The following is a 17,646-nucleotide window of genomic DNA, read 5'->3' on the forward strand; positions in this document are numbered from 1 at the left end:
TTCAGGGGAGTGCACAGTCAGGGGTTAGGTAACTGTTGACAATACAAATGTAAATTGGTGATGTTTCATTTACTACTGTAAACTGCATGTATTAAGTGATTTATTGAAGTGTCCCCTGCTGATTTAAATTGGTTGTGACATTTTAATTAATCTGAACCTATTATATCATGTTTTCTTAAATTGTTAAGTAAAGGAGTGTCAACTCTAAGCCAAGTGTATATTGGGTATATATTATTTTATTGGTACTTTTGAGTTAGACCAGGTGTCAGTGAACCAAGTCAGCACATTCCTGACCAAGAGGATGACACAAAAACACACAACTCAGTTTCCCCTGACAATCTGAGCCTCTCTTATCAGCAAATCACTTTTTCACTTCCAGGAGAGACTCTCAGGCTGAAGTTCTCCAAGGTCAATTTTCTGCTCTTCCAGCTGCTCCTGGGAATTCTCTGGTTGTCCAGGCTAATCTCAGAGTCTGCCGGGACTGTAAGGGGAATCATAAAGGACTTTGTCAAGTATGTTGAAAATCAGATGTGAAAATTATACACTGATTCTCAGGGCTCTGCCTTCCTGTTGCTGTAAGGAGATTTCCTCTCTCTCTGCTGAGCAGGATTTCGGTGAGTTGCCTGTTTCTGCATTAACATTAATGCTGAGGTCCCAGGAAGGGTTCCAGGGTTCAAATCCAGAACCATCTGGGCAGCAATTTACCAGCACAGCAACTTGAACTGCTTAGTATTATCAGAAACACCAAGGGATTTACCTGATAAAATAGGAAATACAAATGTATTGGAAATAGTTTAGACAAATATTTGTTTTTCAGATCAGTTCCTTGTCGCTTACTGAGTCCTTCTACCTGACTCAGTAGCTTCCTTTTTTTGGGCTGTGTGGTTTTCCCTCTGGTTCACTCATGTTTTCCAATTCAGCTACCTCATTGCCTTGTTAGGAAGTGCAGCCAAAACCTCTGCAGTGGGTATGCGTGTTATCAGGGTGATAGACAGTGAAATCTCTATCTTTCATGCCCCTGGTCTCAGAATGCTACATAAACTGAGAGTTTCCTTCAGACTCTTTGAGCTCTCTGTAGCAGAACCAAAAGCCGTGATTTTCACAGCTTGGAGCTGAATGTTAAACACCCAGGGTGAAATCTTGGTGCTACTAAGTTCAATGGCACAACTCCCAAAAGGGCCAAGAGTTCACCCTTAATACACATTTAGAGACTTCAATAAATGGCCTGATTTACCTTGGCACTGAGCCTCCAGTGACTTCTACTGGAGCTATCTGTGGCCTCTAAGGACCAGGGAGCTTATCAGGAACAAAGAAGAACTGACAGGAGAGGAGACTTGATGAAATCTGAAACTCAGAGGCTTAGAAGTTCAGAACAATCAGAGTAACAGTTTTTTTGAGTGGGGAGAGGGGTCTGCTCTCTCTGTGCCCCTGCAGCGAGAAGCACCAAAATGTAGTAAAGGTAAAAGCATGTTCATGTCTTAAAAGAATCCAAGGAGGCATTGGAAATCTCAGAGTGGGAGGTCCAGGAATGAAGTGTCTGTGTGCGTGTGGGCGGAAGGGAGGACGTCCGGTATCCAGATCACAGTGGCGTGGAGTCCTGAAAATGGGTGAAATAGGGAATGGACATCCTGCCTAATGCACAGACCTGGGAGAGGGGACTGTCTCATGCTATAACAGAATGTGGACCACACTGTAGCAGATTGTCTCTGACGCTGTCCTCCATCCCTCCTCTTGCGAGTACCCCCACTACAGCCTCATGGTAACATTAGCAATTGCCAACACAGAAAAGCAACCTCAGGAAGGGGTATCTGGATTTTAAGGGTCTGCAATACATTTAAGCTGGCTCCTTTTAGTCTCCATGCCCTCTCTCTCTGCCACAGGGTCTGTCCCTCTCTCCTTCTCTGCACAGGCTGAGCTGCTGCTGGGGTTCCCTTCACCCCTGGAAAAACAGTTCAGGCTGATTTCTCCCTTTTCCCCAAGGGCAGACAGACACTGAGTTTAAACTAGTCTGAGGAGATATTTCTGTGAGCTGTCACTGTGGGGTCTGGCACATGCTTTTGATCCTGGGTGAGGGGTATCACTGGGTGTTGGAGCTTCACGTTGTGGGACAGTGGGAACAAGATGGACAAGCAGGCAGCACTGGGGTTTTGGGGGGCAGGTAGGGGAGTGTACACGGACAGGTGAGCAGCTCTGAATGTTATGGGGGTGGGGATCGGGTTGAACACAGACAGGTGGGCAGTGCTGTAGGTTGTGGATGCAGGGAGAGAAGTGTACAGGGAGAGGCAAGCAGCGCTGCTGACAATAAATTTTCTTTGTGATAGTTGGACCAAGGCCAGTGCTGGGAGATTTCTTCGCTCCCAGTGTGTTTGGGCTGCTGTCAGGGTCTCTTTGCCCTGGCAAGCCACAAAGCTTTAAAGCAATTAGGGTGCAGCTGCTAAGGAGGATTCTATAGCTAACTGATTGGCTGGGTGTCCCTGAAAGGGAGCTACCTGCCCTCGTTTATCAAAGGATTGGAGGTTGTAGGAGACAGGGATGACTGGGGGGTATGGAGCAGACACTGGCAACCAGTGTGCTGTTGGAATTGGGGCAGCCTGGGATGGGGAAGAAGAGTACGGACAGGGGGTCAGAGTATGATGGGAGATCGAACCAACTGAAAAGCAAAGATCTATGGTTCTTTTCACTGGTGAAATACTTGAAGTTATATAACAACAACAACAAATTGAAACAAAACTGAGTAAAGATTGTGACACCCAGGCTGAAGCTATAAAGGGTTAAGAGGTAAGCTTAAAATGAGTTGGCACCTGACCAGGGGAACCAGTAGGGATGCTGAACCCTTTAAAATTGGGAAAACACTGCTGGGGGTAGGGGCCTTTAGTTCTGTTGGGCAGAAACAGACAGTGCAGCAACTATGCTGTACAAAGCTTTGAGCCAAGTATGGGAAACCATCAGGGATCAGACCTACACACTACTCATTTGGAACCCCGGGTATGTAAGTAGATTAGGAAATGTTTAGGAAGATGCATTTAGGTTTCTCTTTTTTTATTTCTTTACGGCTTGTGGACTCCTCTGTGCTAACCCCAGGTGCTTTTGTTTTGTTTTGCTTGGTAACCTTTAATCTGAACCCCAAGAAGCTATTCTTAGTTCTTAATTCCTGCGGTTGCTCTACAACTTGAGTTTCCAGGTGTATTTTCTTTCTTCTTTTTTTAATAAATTTTACCTTTTTTAAGAGATTTGTGCACATTTTTTAGTTAGTTGATGGCAACGGCTGTTTTTTTTTTCTTTTCCTTTCTCAGTTCTTCCCTGAAGGGGGGTGAAAGGGCTTGAGGGTGCCCCACAGGAAGGAATTCCCAATTGCTCCTTCCTGGGCTCTCAAAGGGTTCTGCACTTGGGTGGTGACAGCATCTACCCATCCAAGGTCAGAGAAAAGCTGTAACCTTTGGAATTTAATACAGGCCTGGAGTGGCAAGTATTCATTATTGGAGTCCTTGTGGGCCCCTACCTTCTGCACTCGAACTGGCAGAGTGAGAAATGGGCCTTGACATCTCCCCACAACACTTCCTTGTCTGAGGAGTAATCACTGACGGTATCTCACCAGTGAGATATCTCACACACGACTAGGAAATGCCAGGGCAGCTGTGCTGCTGCTCTTGGTGCACCCATAGACGCCGCACACAGCTTCAGGGGATACTACACAGGAAAAACTTGCAAGTTGAGGACTATGCGCATTATATTACGAGAGTGGGAAACTCTGGGATATGTCAGGGCCTAGATAAATACAGCTGCCACCTACAGGAGCTGCTGGCAGCTGCCTGCAAATGTGGGCAACTGGGACACAGATGTTAAACCGAGGATGTTTTGGGACTATTTTTTAGCTAGCTCTGTTAGTCATTCACTGTGACGATTGTATATTCATTCCTCAGAGTGGGAATTTTATGGGTTCAGGTCATTATTTTTCTCATCTAACATGTTTATCCATGCAGTGCCTCATGGGATTCCTGAGCCTCATGAAATACACACCTAGTGTAACATTTCCAAGGTGCCAAAGTCACATAAGAATTTCTCCCTATAGTGCTAAATTCACCATGGTCATGAATAGAAAAAAATGCCTTCAGTAAGCTCAGGCACAAACTTGTAGACAAAATGCCTCCAGCTGACTCCTGGGACATATTAGTAGAATCCATGGCCAGGAGAGACCATTTTGATCATCTGGTCTGACTTCATAAATCAGCCAAGACTCTTTTTAAATTGCTCCAATGGTTAACTACTCTGACTGCTTAAAAAATGCACGCCTTATTTCCAGTCAGAATTTCTTTAACTTCAACTTCCAGTCACTGGATCATGTTATGCTAGACTGAAAAGGCAATTATTAAATATTGTTCCCCATGAAGGTACTTACACTGTTATCAAGTCATCCCTTAAGCATCTTTGTCGTGGAAAAATTGGAAAGATTTCAGCAGAGGGCAACAAAAAATGATTAGGGGGCTGGAGCACATGACTTATGAGGAGAGGCTGAGGGAATTGGGATTGTTTAGTCTGAAGAAGAGAAGAGTTGGGGGGGGTTGATAGCTGCTTTCAACTACCTGAAAGGGGGTTCCAAAGAGGATAGAGCTCGGCTGTTCTCAGTGGTACTTGATGACAGAACAAGGAGTAATGGTCTCAAGTTGCAGTGGGGGAGGTTTAGATTGAATATTAGGAAAAAACTTCTTCACTCAGAGAGTGGTGAATCACTGAAATGGGTTACCTAGGGAGGTGATGGACTCTCCTTCCGCAGAGGTTTTTAAGGTTAGGCCTGACAAAGCCCCAGTTGGTATGATTTAGTTGGGAACTGGCCCTGCTTTGACCAAGGGGTTGGACTAGATGACCTCCTGAGGTCCTTTCCAACCCTGATATTCTATGATTCTATGAACTAAATAGATTGAGATATTTGAGTCTATAATTATAAGGCAGGTTTTCTAATCTTGTAATAATCCGTGTGACTCTTCCCTGAACCCCCGTTCAGTGTATCAGCATCCATCTTTAATCCTGGTCACCAGAACTGGACAAAGGATTCCAGCAGAAATCCCACAAGTGCTAAATACCCAGGTAAAATACCTTCTCCTCTTCTCCTTGAGTTAAAAAATTACTTAGACAAGTTAGATGTCTTCAAGTCACCAGGGCCTAATGAAATGCATCCTAGAATACCCAAGGAACTGACTGAGGATATATCTGAACCATTAGCTATTATCTTTTAAAAGTAATGAAATATGGGAGAGATTCCAGAAGACTGGAAAATGGCAAATATAATGCCCATTTATAAAAAGGGAAATAAGGACAACCCAGGGAATTATAGACCAGTGAGCTTACCTTCAGTACCAGGAAAAATAATGGATCAAATGATTAAGGGATCAGTTTGCAAACATCTAGAAGATAATACGGTGACAATTAATAGCCAGCATGGATTTGTCAAGAACAAATCATGTTAAACCAACCCGATAGTTTTCTTTGACAGAGTAACAAGACTTGTGGATAGGGTAGATGTGGTATATCTAGACTTTAATAAGGCTTTTGATACAGTCTCGCATGACCTTCTCATTAACAAACTATGGAAATGCAACCTAGATGGAACTATTATAACATGGGTGCATAACTGGTTGGAAAACCATTCCCAGAGAGTAGTTATCAAAGGATCACAGTCATGCTGCAAAGGCATAAGGAGTGGAGTTCTGCAGGGATCAGTTTTGGGTCCGGTACTTTTCAATGTCTTCGTCAAATATTGAGAAAATGGAATAGAGTACACATAAAGTTTGCAGATGATACCAAGATGGGAGGGTTTGCAAGTGATTTGGAGGATAGGATTATCATTCAAAATGATCTGGACAAACTGTAGAAATGGTCTGCGGTAAATAGGATGAAATTCAATACGGACAAATGCAAAGAAGGAACAAACAGTTGCACCCATACAGAGTGGGAAATGTCTGGCTAAGAAGGAGTATGGCAGAAAGGGATTTCGGTATGATAGTGGAGCAAAAGCTAAATATGAGTCAATAGTGTAATGCTGTTGCAAAAAAAGCAAACATCATTCTGGGATGTATTAACAGGAGTGTTGAAAGCAAGACACAAGAAGTAATTCTTCCTGTCTACTCTGTGCTGATAGGCCTCAGCTGGAGTATTGTGCCCAGTTCTGGGTGCCACATTTCAGGAAAGATGATGTAGTAAAAGGTGTAAAAAAAAAAAAAGCAGAGGGGGGGGGGTATCATGAGGATATCACTCTGTAATAGGGTCCCCTTTGGTACTGCAATCACCTTATCATCATCCATAGCATGGATTTTCAGCCTGAAGGACTTCTCAGTTTCAGCACCTAGGAGGAAGAGTTACTGCTCTCCTTCCACTCTCTGGTTCCCATCCCTGGCTTCCTGCCTCTGGGCCTGTATGTAGCCCCTGGTGAATTAGGATGGTATCTGCTTCTCATTCACCAGTTAGGTGCAGGTTTCTCTAGTCAGCTCCAATTTACCTTCCTTAATAGGAGCTGGAGTGACAGAGGGCGGGCTCAGGAGTTCCTGCCCAGTACCCTGTCACACAATCCTAATACCTAACAGGTAGAGACAAGTTTGTGTCCTGAAATACATGGACATCCAAGCTTTCCAAAATATTTATTTATTTGTACCTGTTGCAACTAGATAGTTTTACCATCCATAAAAATGTCTAAACCCTTCCTGATTCTTACTTAGCTCATGGAATCAACTACCTCCTGTGTCAATCAGCTCCTCATTCTAATTAGATGCTGAGTGAAGAAAGCATTCTTTGTGTCTGTTTTGAATGTGCCACATTTCAGTTTAATTGAATGTCCTATTGATCTTGTGTTAGGAGACACGGAGAACATATTTTTGATGTACTGTCTAGCAGCTATTATTTGATAGACTTTTCTCATATCCCCTCTAATTCATCTCAGTTCTAAGATAACAATGTCAGTCTTTTCAATCCCTTTCCATATGAGAGTTAACTCAGGACCAAGATTGTTCCCTGAAACCCTCTTGTTCTTCAATATCTTTTGTGAAAAGGGTGCCTAGTACTACAAACAGGAGTCCATAAGAAGGTGAAATATTAACTGATTGATCTCATGGCATTATATTGTTTGCATGAGTCCCCAATTCTGTGCCTCCTGCATCCCAATGTTTTGCTCAGGTTCTGTCCATTCTTGCATGGTGAAAAGGTTTTCACAAGGCTGAGTACCATGACACCCAGGTCCCTCTCCTGAGTTCATACAGTTAAATTAGAACCTTATAATGTGTTTGAGGAGTTCAAGTTTTTCCATCATATGGGCATAAATGTTTCAGTTATTGACTTCAAAGTACATATGCCATCATGCGACCCATTCACCTGGCTTGGTTAGCTCCTTCTGAGGACTTCTCTGGCCTTGACCATGACCTAAATAATCTGATGCCATCTGTAAATGTTGCCATCTCACTGTTCACCTCCATTTCTAGATTGTTAATACTTAAAAAATATTTACCATATTTTTCTTAAAGCTTGTAACCTTTCTTTCCGTGCACCTCTCCCTTCACAGGAACCTTGAGCATTTCTGAGCCCAATATAAGCATTCAACATTTCATGTCAATTTTCAACCTCACTCCCTCTGACCCTTCAACATTCATCCTAATGGGGATCTCTGGCCTGGAAGCTGCCCACATCTGGATCTCCATCCCATTTTCTACATTCTACATTATTGGCCTATTGGGAAATTTCACAGTTCTGTTTGTTGTAGGCAAAGAGCAGACCCTGCACAAGCCGATGTACCTGCTACTCTGCATGCTGGCGCTCACAGACATTGGCACGTCTACCTCTGTTGTTCCAAAGGCACTGTGTTTATTTTGGTTCAATTTGAAAGACATTACTTTGGGTGGATGCCTCACCCAGATGTTCTTCCTTCACGGGGTTTCTATGATGCACTCAGCCATCCTCGTGACAATGGCCTTTGATCGCTACATTGCCATATGTAACCCTCTGAGATACGCCACCATCCTCACCAATGGACGAATAGCTAAGCTAGGACTAGTGGGTTTGATAAGAGCTGTTCTCCTCATTCTACCCCTGCCCCTGCTCCTGATCAGGCAGCCATTCTGCGCCAACAGCATTATCCCCAACACATACTGTGACCACATGGCTGTGGCGAAGATGTCATGTGGAGACATCACAGTCAATGGGACGTATGGTTTGGTGATGGCGTTTGTAGTCATCATGTTAGACCTGACTCTCATTGCCTTGTCATACAGTCTGATTATCAGGACTGTCCTCAGAATCTCTTCCAAGAAAGCCCACCAGAAAGCCCTCAACACTTGCACAGCCCACATCATTGTGATGCTGATGTCTTATCCTCCCTTCCTCTTCTCCACTCTGACACATCGGTTTGGTCAGGGCATAGCTCCACAGGATCACATCATCTTGGCCAACCTCTATTTCCTCTTCCCACCCATGCTCAACCCTATCATTTATGGGGCTAAAACTAAAGAGCTTCGTGAGAAAATGGGCAAATACACCTGCAGAAGGTGATCTCCTAGGACCATTGACTTTAAAGCACAATGACCAGAAGGGAAAGCAATATCTCCTTGTTAATCAAGTGTGTGCTGTCCCAGTTTGGCTGAGCTCAGTATTCTGGAAATTCAAAATGTGAAAAGCTTCTCACACCTAACACCTTATCACTCCATCACCAAGAGCTGCTCTCTCTGTTGCTGAGTTTCCTCTCTCTGACCATCACCTGATCTCTTTCAGCATCACTCATCAGCCTTCACTTCCACGTATCCTGTCACTTGGCCTTTCCATGACTTCCAAACCACCTGAAGATACTACATCTGTCTGAAGCAAGGTGGTTTTCCATTAGACCCGTTGTGTTTTGTAGAAGTTATAAAAGATTAGTTAATGCAGTGTCCTTTGGAGCATCTTGAGAGATATTAATTATTCAATACTGTTATGGCAGTTAGCTAAATATCTGAGACATTCTAAATTTTTGCTTATGTCTGTGTGTGCTTAAGTCTAATAAAGTGCATATTTATACAGGAGCATGATTAATTGCATTTAATCCTCGATCAGACAGAATTGCTGTGTTCCCATTGATTTATTCTTAAAATTGCCTGGAGTGAAATAGTTAAGTTTGCCTGGCATTGGAGTCTGAAAACACAGTGTAACAGACTGCTGTGTTAAATTAGGACATAGCCTTGGAGTAAAATAATTTACCATTTTCCACAGTCAGCTTTGGAGTCACTTTCAGCTAGAACTTTCAAAACACACAGTAACCATTCCTGTAGTTGAAGAAGTCAAAAGTAGGTGTTGAGATTTCATCTTGGATTTTGTGAAACAGAGATTGCTACCAAATGTTCAAGTGATTGAACAACTTGCAGTACTAAGGTTTCAGACGATGCGGAGTCCTGTGGCACCTTAGAAACTAACTAATTTATTTGGACATAAGCTTCCGTGGGCTATAACCTACTTCATCAGATTCACAACCTAGATACACTGATATCTCATTTTTGCCATTGTTTCACAGAGACCTTGGACATTTGGAGCAGCAATGGAGAGTTTTGTGTCTAGATCACTGGGTCTCAAATTCAGATCAACCAAGTAGGGCAATTTGGCCTGAAGGTCTCAAATAGACGAATGTTGCTGTGGTGTTCTTTATGTCCCGATTCTCTCCTCTGCTTTCATTCCAATTCATTTAAAGGGGTGGTTCACAAACTATGGGAGGTGTATGACAAAGTATTCAAACTAGGCTTTATGTGGAGTGGGTCCAGCAATGCACCATAGCCTCAATATGTCATATGCAGTGAAGTACTGGCAAACGACAGGATGCGGCCCTGCAAGCTACACCAGCATCTCAAAACAAAACACCCTACCTCACTATCAAATCCCATCAAGCTTTTTTCAGAAGAAGCTATGTGAGGGGTTCGGTCGCAGGGACCCCTCTGGAACTGTCACCTGATGGGCTGAAATTACCTCTGAGCCCATTTTCCTTGCCAGCCTAAGCCCCTAGAACCCTGTCTTGTTGAGCCAGACACATTAGCCTGCTACCACACCCAGGGCCAGGGCCATGCCCCCAAAGCTGCAGTTCTAAACTGAAAATAGCTCAGCAGGATACCTTCTCCAGCACTGAGACACCCAGCTCCCAATGCGATCTAAACCCCAGATAAATCCGTTTTACTCTGTATAAAACCTATACAGGGTAAACTTATAAATTTTTGCCCTCTATATCAGATTGAGAGAGAGATAGGAGATCAGTTAGAGGAGGAGAAAGCATCAGTTCTGTTGGAGAAAAACAGAGTTCTCAGACTCAGGTTGGGTGCAGAAAGTCAGACACTTTATTATCTCTAGCAATTGCATGGAGGGAGAGAGCTAAACAGGTCTCTCTCTCCCGATAAACAATTACAGCGAACATTTATACCTTTTGTTTCAAACAATTATGTGCTACAGCTGCATTTTGTTTAGACATAGATCATCCTGACATCTTATTTTTCTTACCAATTTAAACTATAGTCTACATACCATACTTATCTAACTCAAGGTCACAACAACTTCTCACACAGTTCTTTCCTCCTCGCCTCGCACAATACTCACTTCTACAAATCTCATGTTATTAGGGTCACAGTTAGCTTAACTCTTGCTCACAAACTACAGAATTTACACTGAAATCCCCTTCATTTCCATCTCTACTTCCACAGTTCCTATTCCTGTTGGTTTGGTGTGTCGTCAGTCATTATCTGTGTGGTGCTCTGCTCTGTTCAATGACGATAACAGTTGACTGAACATAAGAACATAAGAACGGCCGTACCGGGTCAGAACAAAGGTCCATCTAGCCCAATATCTGTCAACCAACAGTGGCCAATGCCAGTGAAGCTAACAGGCAATGACCGTGATCTCTCTCCTGCCATCCATCTCCATCCTCTGATGAACAGAGGCTAGGGATACCATTTTTACCCTTCCTGGCTAATAGCCATTTATGGACTTAGCCACCATGAATTTACATGGTGGTGTCCCTGTGTGCTGCCCCGGCTCTGCACTGGTCACTGGCACAGCAGATCTTGAGCGAAAGACCCAATGACCACCGTCTCCGATAAGATATGAAGGCACCCGGAGAGGTTTATTGCCAAATGAAACACAGTCTCTACTGTAGCCCATAGGACTAACCTGCTTGCTTGTTGATGATAGATAGATATCTTGTAGTTTAAATATTTGGTTTATTGAATAGGCTTATAAATGTATATTAAAATAAGTTTGGCTGTAATACAAGAGACCTACAGGCCACATCCTGTATGTTAAGCTAAAGCATAGTTAGCATATCTATATTAAGACCTTTTTACTCAGAAAGCAAAGTTGACCTTTATCTTGTTTATTCTAAACCCAAATAGATAAAGTATCTACATCTATGTTTATGACCTTTTATTTAGACCAATAGACAATGGAGAATGGTATGGGAAGAGGGTTTCAGTGTTGTACCCACGGACTTAACAAGAACATCACAAGAGACTGATGTGAGCACATACCTGTGATCAATATGCATATACATATTAGCCCATGGGGTAAGTGAACCCTAACATTTCTGTGGGCGAGGAATGAAATTTGGGCATAAGAGGAAGGATTTCCGACATTTGCCCTATAGAAAAGGTGACCTACCTCAATAGAGAACTCCTCTCACTTTACTCCATCTCCATTCTCACTTTACTCTACTCTCACTTACTTCCTCCACTCTATCTATTCTATCTATCTACGATGACTGCTGCTATTAGTAGGCTGTACTTGTTCTTCTTAAACTTTAAGTTTCCAAGGAACTAGGCTAAGTTTGGTTTCCTTAAGTTTTTATTCTTTGTTTATTAGGTTTTGATTTTAAGTTTAACATAGTCAAGTAAACCCTAAGTCCACTTCAATAGCTCATAGTATTAGTTTCTTCTAAGCACTCAAGTATCAGAGTGGTAGCCGTGTTAGTCTGGATCTATAAAAGCAGCAGAGAATCCTGTGGCACCTTATAGACTTACAGATGTTTTGGAGCGTGAGCTTTTACTGCATCCCTCACTCAAGAATTGAGAAACCTGAACTGCAAGGCTGTTCCTGTGTCTCTTACCACCAGGTTATCAAAGAAGGGTGTGAGCTAAAGCTTTGTTGCATATAATACTATATTATCATATGCATCTTTTGAATAGCAGTAATGCAATTGTAACTTTGTAACTCTGTTTATTTTATCATTTACTTACTATTATTGATTTTAATTAAAAGTCTTTAAGGCTATATCTGTCTCAGTGTGAGCTTCCTGTCATACCCCTGAGGGCCCTTTATGTATTCTGTGGAGCCTGATCTGGGACAAGAGCTTTTATCTTCTGATCAAACAGATTGGCGAGCCTAAAACCCATACAATTAATATTATTGGTTAATTATTGATATTTTATTAATTAAATAAAAATTATAATAAATAAAATTCCCATATTATCCAAACTAATATTATCAGTACACCCTAAATCAGGCTACACTACTTCTCCAGATCAGATATCTCCAGTTCTGCTAGAACATATGTGCTCCCTGAGAATGGATTGACTCAGTCAGAGGAGGATTTACCACTGCCCCCCTAGGCCAGACCAGGACAGCTCCTCAGGGCTAAATTCTTATACACAAGTACAAACACATCGCTTCTGACGTAATAAGGTGCAGCCCCTCTGCGTAGCAAGGTGCCGCTTTTCACCTTGCACATGTTGGTTCAAACAAAACAATTATATCCCTCATATTCCCTTTTTGCCCCATCTTTAGGATGGGTCAGCCTGTTCCGTGTTATCGGCGTGGAATGTGCAAGTATCGGAGCATTCTGGTATCTTTTAGGTATGTGTGTTTTTGCAACTTCAGCCCTTTCCTTGCCAGGTTCTGTGAGCAGGACTTTCCTCTGGCTCACAGCTTCACTTTTCTTTATGTTAATAAAGTCTTGATCATTAAAGTTTGGTAAACACAGTCTTGGTACATATTCTTCCTACACTGAGGAGAGAGTGACCTTAATTAATCATCTTATATTATATAGATGCCTGAGCGGTGCAGACAGTATAATTTTGGATTTATACTCCACTGTGGGGAGGTGAGCCTAATGAGCTGGGGAATTGTCTGGTGTTAGAAAAGGCTTACGATCACTTAAGATTGTATCCTGTGTCTTTGCCTGAGATAGAATTTTGAGCCTTGTTTGCCTGTTTGATTTTTGATACTCTTATATTTATATATTCTTATAGTGTATGCCAATGTGTGTGAAGAAAGGACAAAGACACTTTGTGTGTGTTGTTTCTGCCTGGCCACATGGTTTTTTTAGTATAAAGGAAAAGAAAAGAAAATTATGCCGGGTAAGGAGGAGAAAGTTTGGGACACTGGGAAACAAGGCCCTGTGGTGTCAGAACTTGAAAAGGGGATACAGATAAAGGTTTTGTGGCATCAGAGCTGGAAAGGGTTGACTGGAAAAAGGAAAATATAGTTCCCATATTTAAAAAAGGGAAGAAAGAGAAGCTGGGGAACTATATACCAGTTAGCCTCACTTCATTCTGCAGCAAAATCATGGAGCAGATTCACAAGGAATCAATTTTGAACTTCTTGGAGGCAAGGAACATGATCAGGAATGGTTAAGTCACCAAGGGCAAGTCATGCCTCAGCAACCTGATGGCCTTCTATGATGAGATAACTGGCTCTGTGGATATATGGAAAGTGGCGGATGTGATATTGAGGGAAGTGATTATTCCCCTCTATGCACAGAATCATAAATTCGTAGAATATCAGGGTTGGAAGGGACTTCAGGAGGTTCTAGTCCAACCTCCTGCTCAAAGCAGAACCAATCCCAACTAAATCATCCCAGTCAGGGCTTTGTCAAGCCTGACCTCAAAAACCTCTAAGGAAGAAGATTCCACCACCTCCCTAGGGAACCCAATCCAGTGCTTCCAAATATCCATTCCAGTGTTTCCTAATATCCAACCTAGACCACTCCCACTGTAACTTGAGACCATTGATTCTTGTTCTGTCATTTGCCGCCACTGAGAACAGCTGAGGTCCATCCCCTTTGGACACCCCCTCCTTCAGATAGTTGAAGACTGCTATCAAATCCCCCCTCACTCTTTTCTGCAGACAAAATAACCCCAGTTCCTTCAGCCTCTCTTCATAAGTCATGTTCCCCAGCCCCCTAATCATCTTTGTTGCCTTCCACTGAACTCTCTCCCATTTGTCCACATCCCTTCTGTAGTGTGGGGAACAAAATTTGGACACAGTAATCCAGGTGTGGCCTGACCAATGCCGAATAACATGAGGGGGAAAGGAATCCAGGAGAGCTGGCTGTATATTAAAGAATCCTTATTGAGGTTGCCTGAATAAACCATCCTGATGTGTAGAAAGAATAGTAAATATGGCAGGTGACCAGCTTGGCTTAACAGTGAAATGCTTGCTGATCTTAAACAAAAAAAGAAGCTTACAAGAAGTGAAATATTGGATAAATGACCAAGGAGGAGTATAAAAATATGGCTCAGGCATGCAAGAGTGAAATCAGGAAGGCTAAATCATACTTGGAGTTGCAGCTAGTTAGGAATGTTAGGAGTAACAAGAAGAGTTTCTACAGGTATGTTAGAAACAAAGTGGTCAGGGAAAGTGTGGGCCACTTACTGAATTGGAGAGGCAACTTAGTGATAGAGGATGTGGAAAAAGCTAATGTACTCAATGATTTTTTTGCCTCTGTCTTCATGAACAAGGTCAGCTCCCAGACTACTGCATGGGGCAGCACAGCATGGGGAGGAGGTGACCAGCCCTCTGTGGAGAAAGAAGTGGTTCAGGACTATTTAGAAAAGCTGAATGAGCACAAGTCCATGGGGCCGGATGCGCTGCATCCAAGGGTGCTAAAGTAGTTGGCGAGTGTGATTGCAGAGCCATTGGTCATTATCTCTGAAAACTCATGGGAATCGGGGGAGGTCCCAGATGACTGGAAAAAGGCTAATGTAGTGCCCATATTTAAAAAAGAGAAACAAGAGGATCCGGGGAACTACAGGCCAGTCAGCCTCACCTCAGGCCCTGGAAAAATTATGGAGCAGGTCCTCAAGGAATCAGTTCTGAAGCATTTAGAGGAGAGGAAAGCAATGAGGAAGAGTCAGCATGGATTCACCAAGGGCAAGTCATGCCTGATTAACCTAATTACCTTCCATGAGGAGATAACTGGCTCTATAGATGAGGGGAAAGCAGTGGATCTGTTATTTCTGGACTTTAGCAAAGCTTTTGATACAATCTCTCATGGTATTCTTGCCAGCAAGTTAAAGAAGTATGGTCTAGGTGAATGGACTATAAGATGGATAGTGAGATGACTAGATCATTGGGCTCAACGAGTAGTGATCAATGGCTCCATGTCTAGTTGGCAGCCGGTTTCAAGCGGAGCACCCCAAGGGTCAGTCCTGGAGCCAGTTTTGTTTAATATCTTCATTAACGATCTGGAGGATGGTGTGGTTTGCATCCTCATCAAGTTTGCAGATAACATTAAACTGCAAGGATTAGTAGATACACTGGAGGGTAGGGATAGGATATAGAATAGAGGCGGAATATCAGAAGGTACCGAGGACAAAGTAGAGAAGCAAAAAAAATCTGGGCATAAGCAACAGACAAGTCAGAGGATGACGAAATGGAAGAATCCATGCAGGCTAGACTAGGAGCGAATGCTAGCAGCATCAAAAGGACGTAGACAGCGGGAAAAGAAGCTGAATATGAGTAACGGGTACCGCAAGGCAGGCAGTGTGGGGCTGTATAAGTGAGGAGCATGCCAGCAAGTGAGATGGAGCTGCCCCTGACAGCAGGTGAGGCCACGGCAGTACTGGTCAGGGGGTCCCACACGACAAAGGAAGAGGGAAAGTCCAGCCAGGCAACAAAAAGAGGTAGACGAACACATGATGATGAGGAGGGCGGAGGGAACGTGAGTGGAGCCGCAGAAATAAAAAGGAATATCGGAACACCTGGAAACCAAAGAGAATAGCATGGCTCAGGGTAAGCAATGACAGAAACAGCAATGGGCGCAAGCAGGTAGGTATTAGAAAAACTGCAAGGTCCGGGTGCGCACACACCTTGGCTCCATAGATAGTCCCGTGTGTGAGAACGAGCGATGGCATGAAGCAGTGATTAGCGGTTGTAACCCAGAGCAGCATGCTGGCTCGTGCGCATGCCGTGGATGGAACATTCTCAGTATGGGAGGCAGCTATCCTTACAGCCTGGAGGATACAGCGACGACAAGACTACTCCCGCTGTCGGCGAACCAGTGGCGTGTGCCGAACCCGAAGCTAGATGAAGTGTGCAAAGTAAAATAGAAGAGCAATACCTCTAATCCAAAATGGGAACAAGTGCTGATACATCAGCGCACTCAGCGTAGGTCTGAGAGTGGCTAGTGTGCTAGGGGGAGACAGGGGATGGTAGAGTGCTTTCAGACAGTGTAGCGCGTACCATCAAGAGAACACCGCACACCACTCAGAGGCGGTGCGAACTAATGTGAGACTGCAAAGAGTGAGATGGCTGAGCGCTGCAGAAGTTTGCTAAATGAAGGTCGCAGTGAGCAGCGGACACGCTAGTGGTTGTGCCCTAGGAGATCACGATTCAAGTCATCCACTGCCAGGCCTTGCAATATTACACCACACCTTACCAGCCATATCATAAGAATTGACCCAACAAAACATGATTATCTATTCCTTGCTAAGCTGTTGTCTTAAATTAAAGATTACACTTCACTGTACTGTTACGCCACGCTGTGTCTCCCTCCCTAGAGGCAGCTGGCCATCTCAGCACTGGTGAAGGATCCCATAGTGTCTGAAAATCAAGTTGAAGGGATCAGGGCATGTTAAACACTGGGCATGCGAAGATGGAGACATGGCTCTTGAGTGCTGTTGTGGGTCATATGTGAGTAACGACCCAGGTCCCTTTCCATGCGGACTCTGGCTGCTGTGCAGGCAGTGAATGGCCAAGGCGTTCTCTGCCCAAGCAGAACCTGTCCTCACTGCATGTCCTGGCGGAGAGGGAGTCTGCGGGCACCGATGTCAAACTCAAGTGCTAGAGTGGTCTAGAGAACCTGAGAGGAAGCCCCTGGGTTCGGGAGTTGCAGGGGCTGTGTGTGTGTAGGGGACAATTCTGCTAAGCGGGTCTTCTTTCTTAGCACTTTTTTTGTTATAGCAATGTTGTCAGGGCTGAAGGGACCTTTGGGGAGCGTCAGCTAGGTCCGGTTCCCTGCTGCTGAGGCAGGGCCAATATACCATCCACCGGTCTCTGAAGGGTGTTTGTCAGTCTGTTTCTTTGAAACCCTGCAGTGACTGGAATCAACCGCCCTTGAAGGCCATTCAGAGCTGCAGCTACCCTTAAGAGTTCAAAAGTTCGCCTCACATTCTGACCTAACTCCCTTGCTGCAGATCAAGTCCATTACGGCTTGTTCCGCTGACTTCAGTGGCTGATGATAGTGAAGTAAGTTTAGTATGGGAACCCATCCTCCACCCACCCATACACACCCTAGCTCCAGGGCCCCATTGTGCTGGGCGCTTCACAGACACTTAACATGGCTTTAACTCTGGCCAGTCTAAGTTAAGCAGTGTGAGGGTCCCCCTAGGTGCGACGTGTTTAGGGTGACCGACAGCCAAACCTGTTGAAAAATCGGGACGGGGGTGGGAG

At 43.9% G+C, this 17,646-nt stretch overlaps 1 protein-coding gene across 1 annotated transcript; it reads left to right on the plus strand.

The window, feature by feature from the left end:
• The first annotated feature begins 5,004 nt into the window (after positions 1–5,004).
• On the plus strand, positions 5,005–8,526 carry LOC116818307 (olfactory receptor 52N4-like). The gene is made up of 2 exons (XM_032769098.2): positions 5,005–5,082; positions 7,544–8,526. Exon 2 carries the CDS (start codon positions 7,588–7,590, stop codon positions 8,524–8,526), a length of 939 nt encoding a protein of 312 aa, XP_032624989.1. The 5' UTR covers positions 5,005–5,082; positions 7,544–7,587.
• Positions 8,527–17,646: the final 9,120 nt, after the last annotated feature.

This window comes from Chelonoidis abingdonii, chromosome 1, assembly GCF_003597395.2.
Source record: "Chelonoidis abingdonii isolate Lonesome George chromosome 1, CheloAbing_2.0, whole genome shotgun sequence".
In the NCBI taxonomy this organism is placed as follows: Eukaryota; Metazoa; Chordata; order Testudines; family Testudinidae; genus Chelonoidis; species Chelonoidis abingdonii.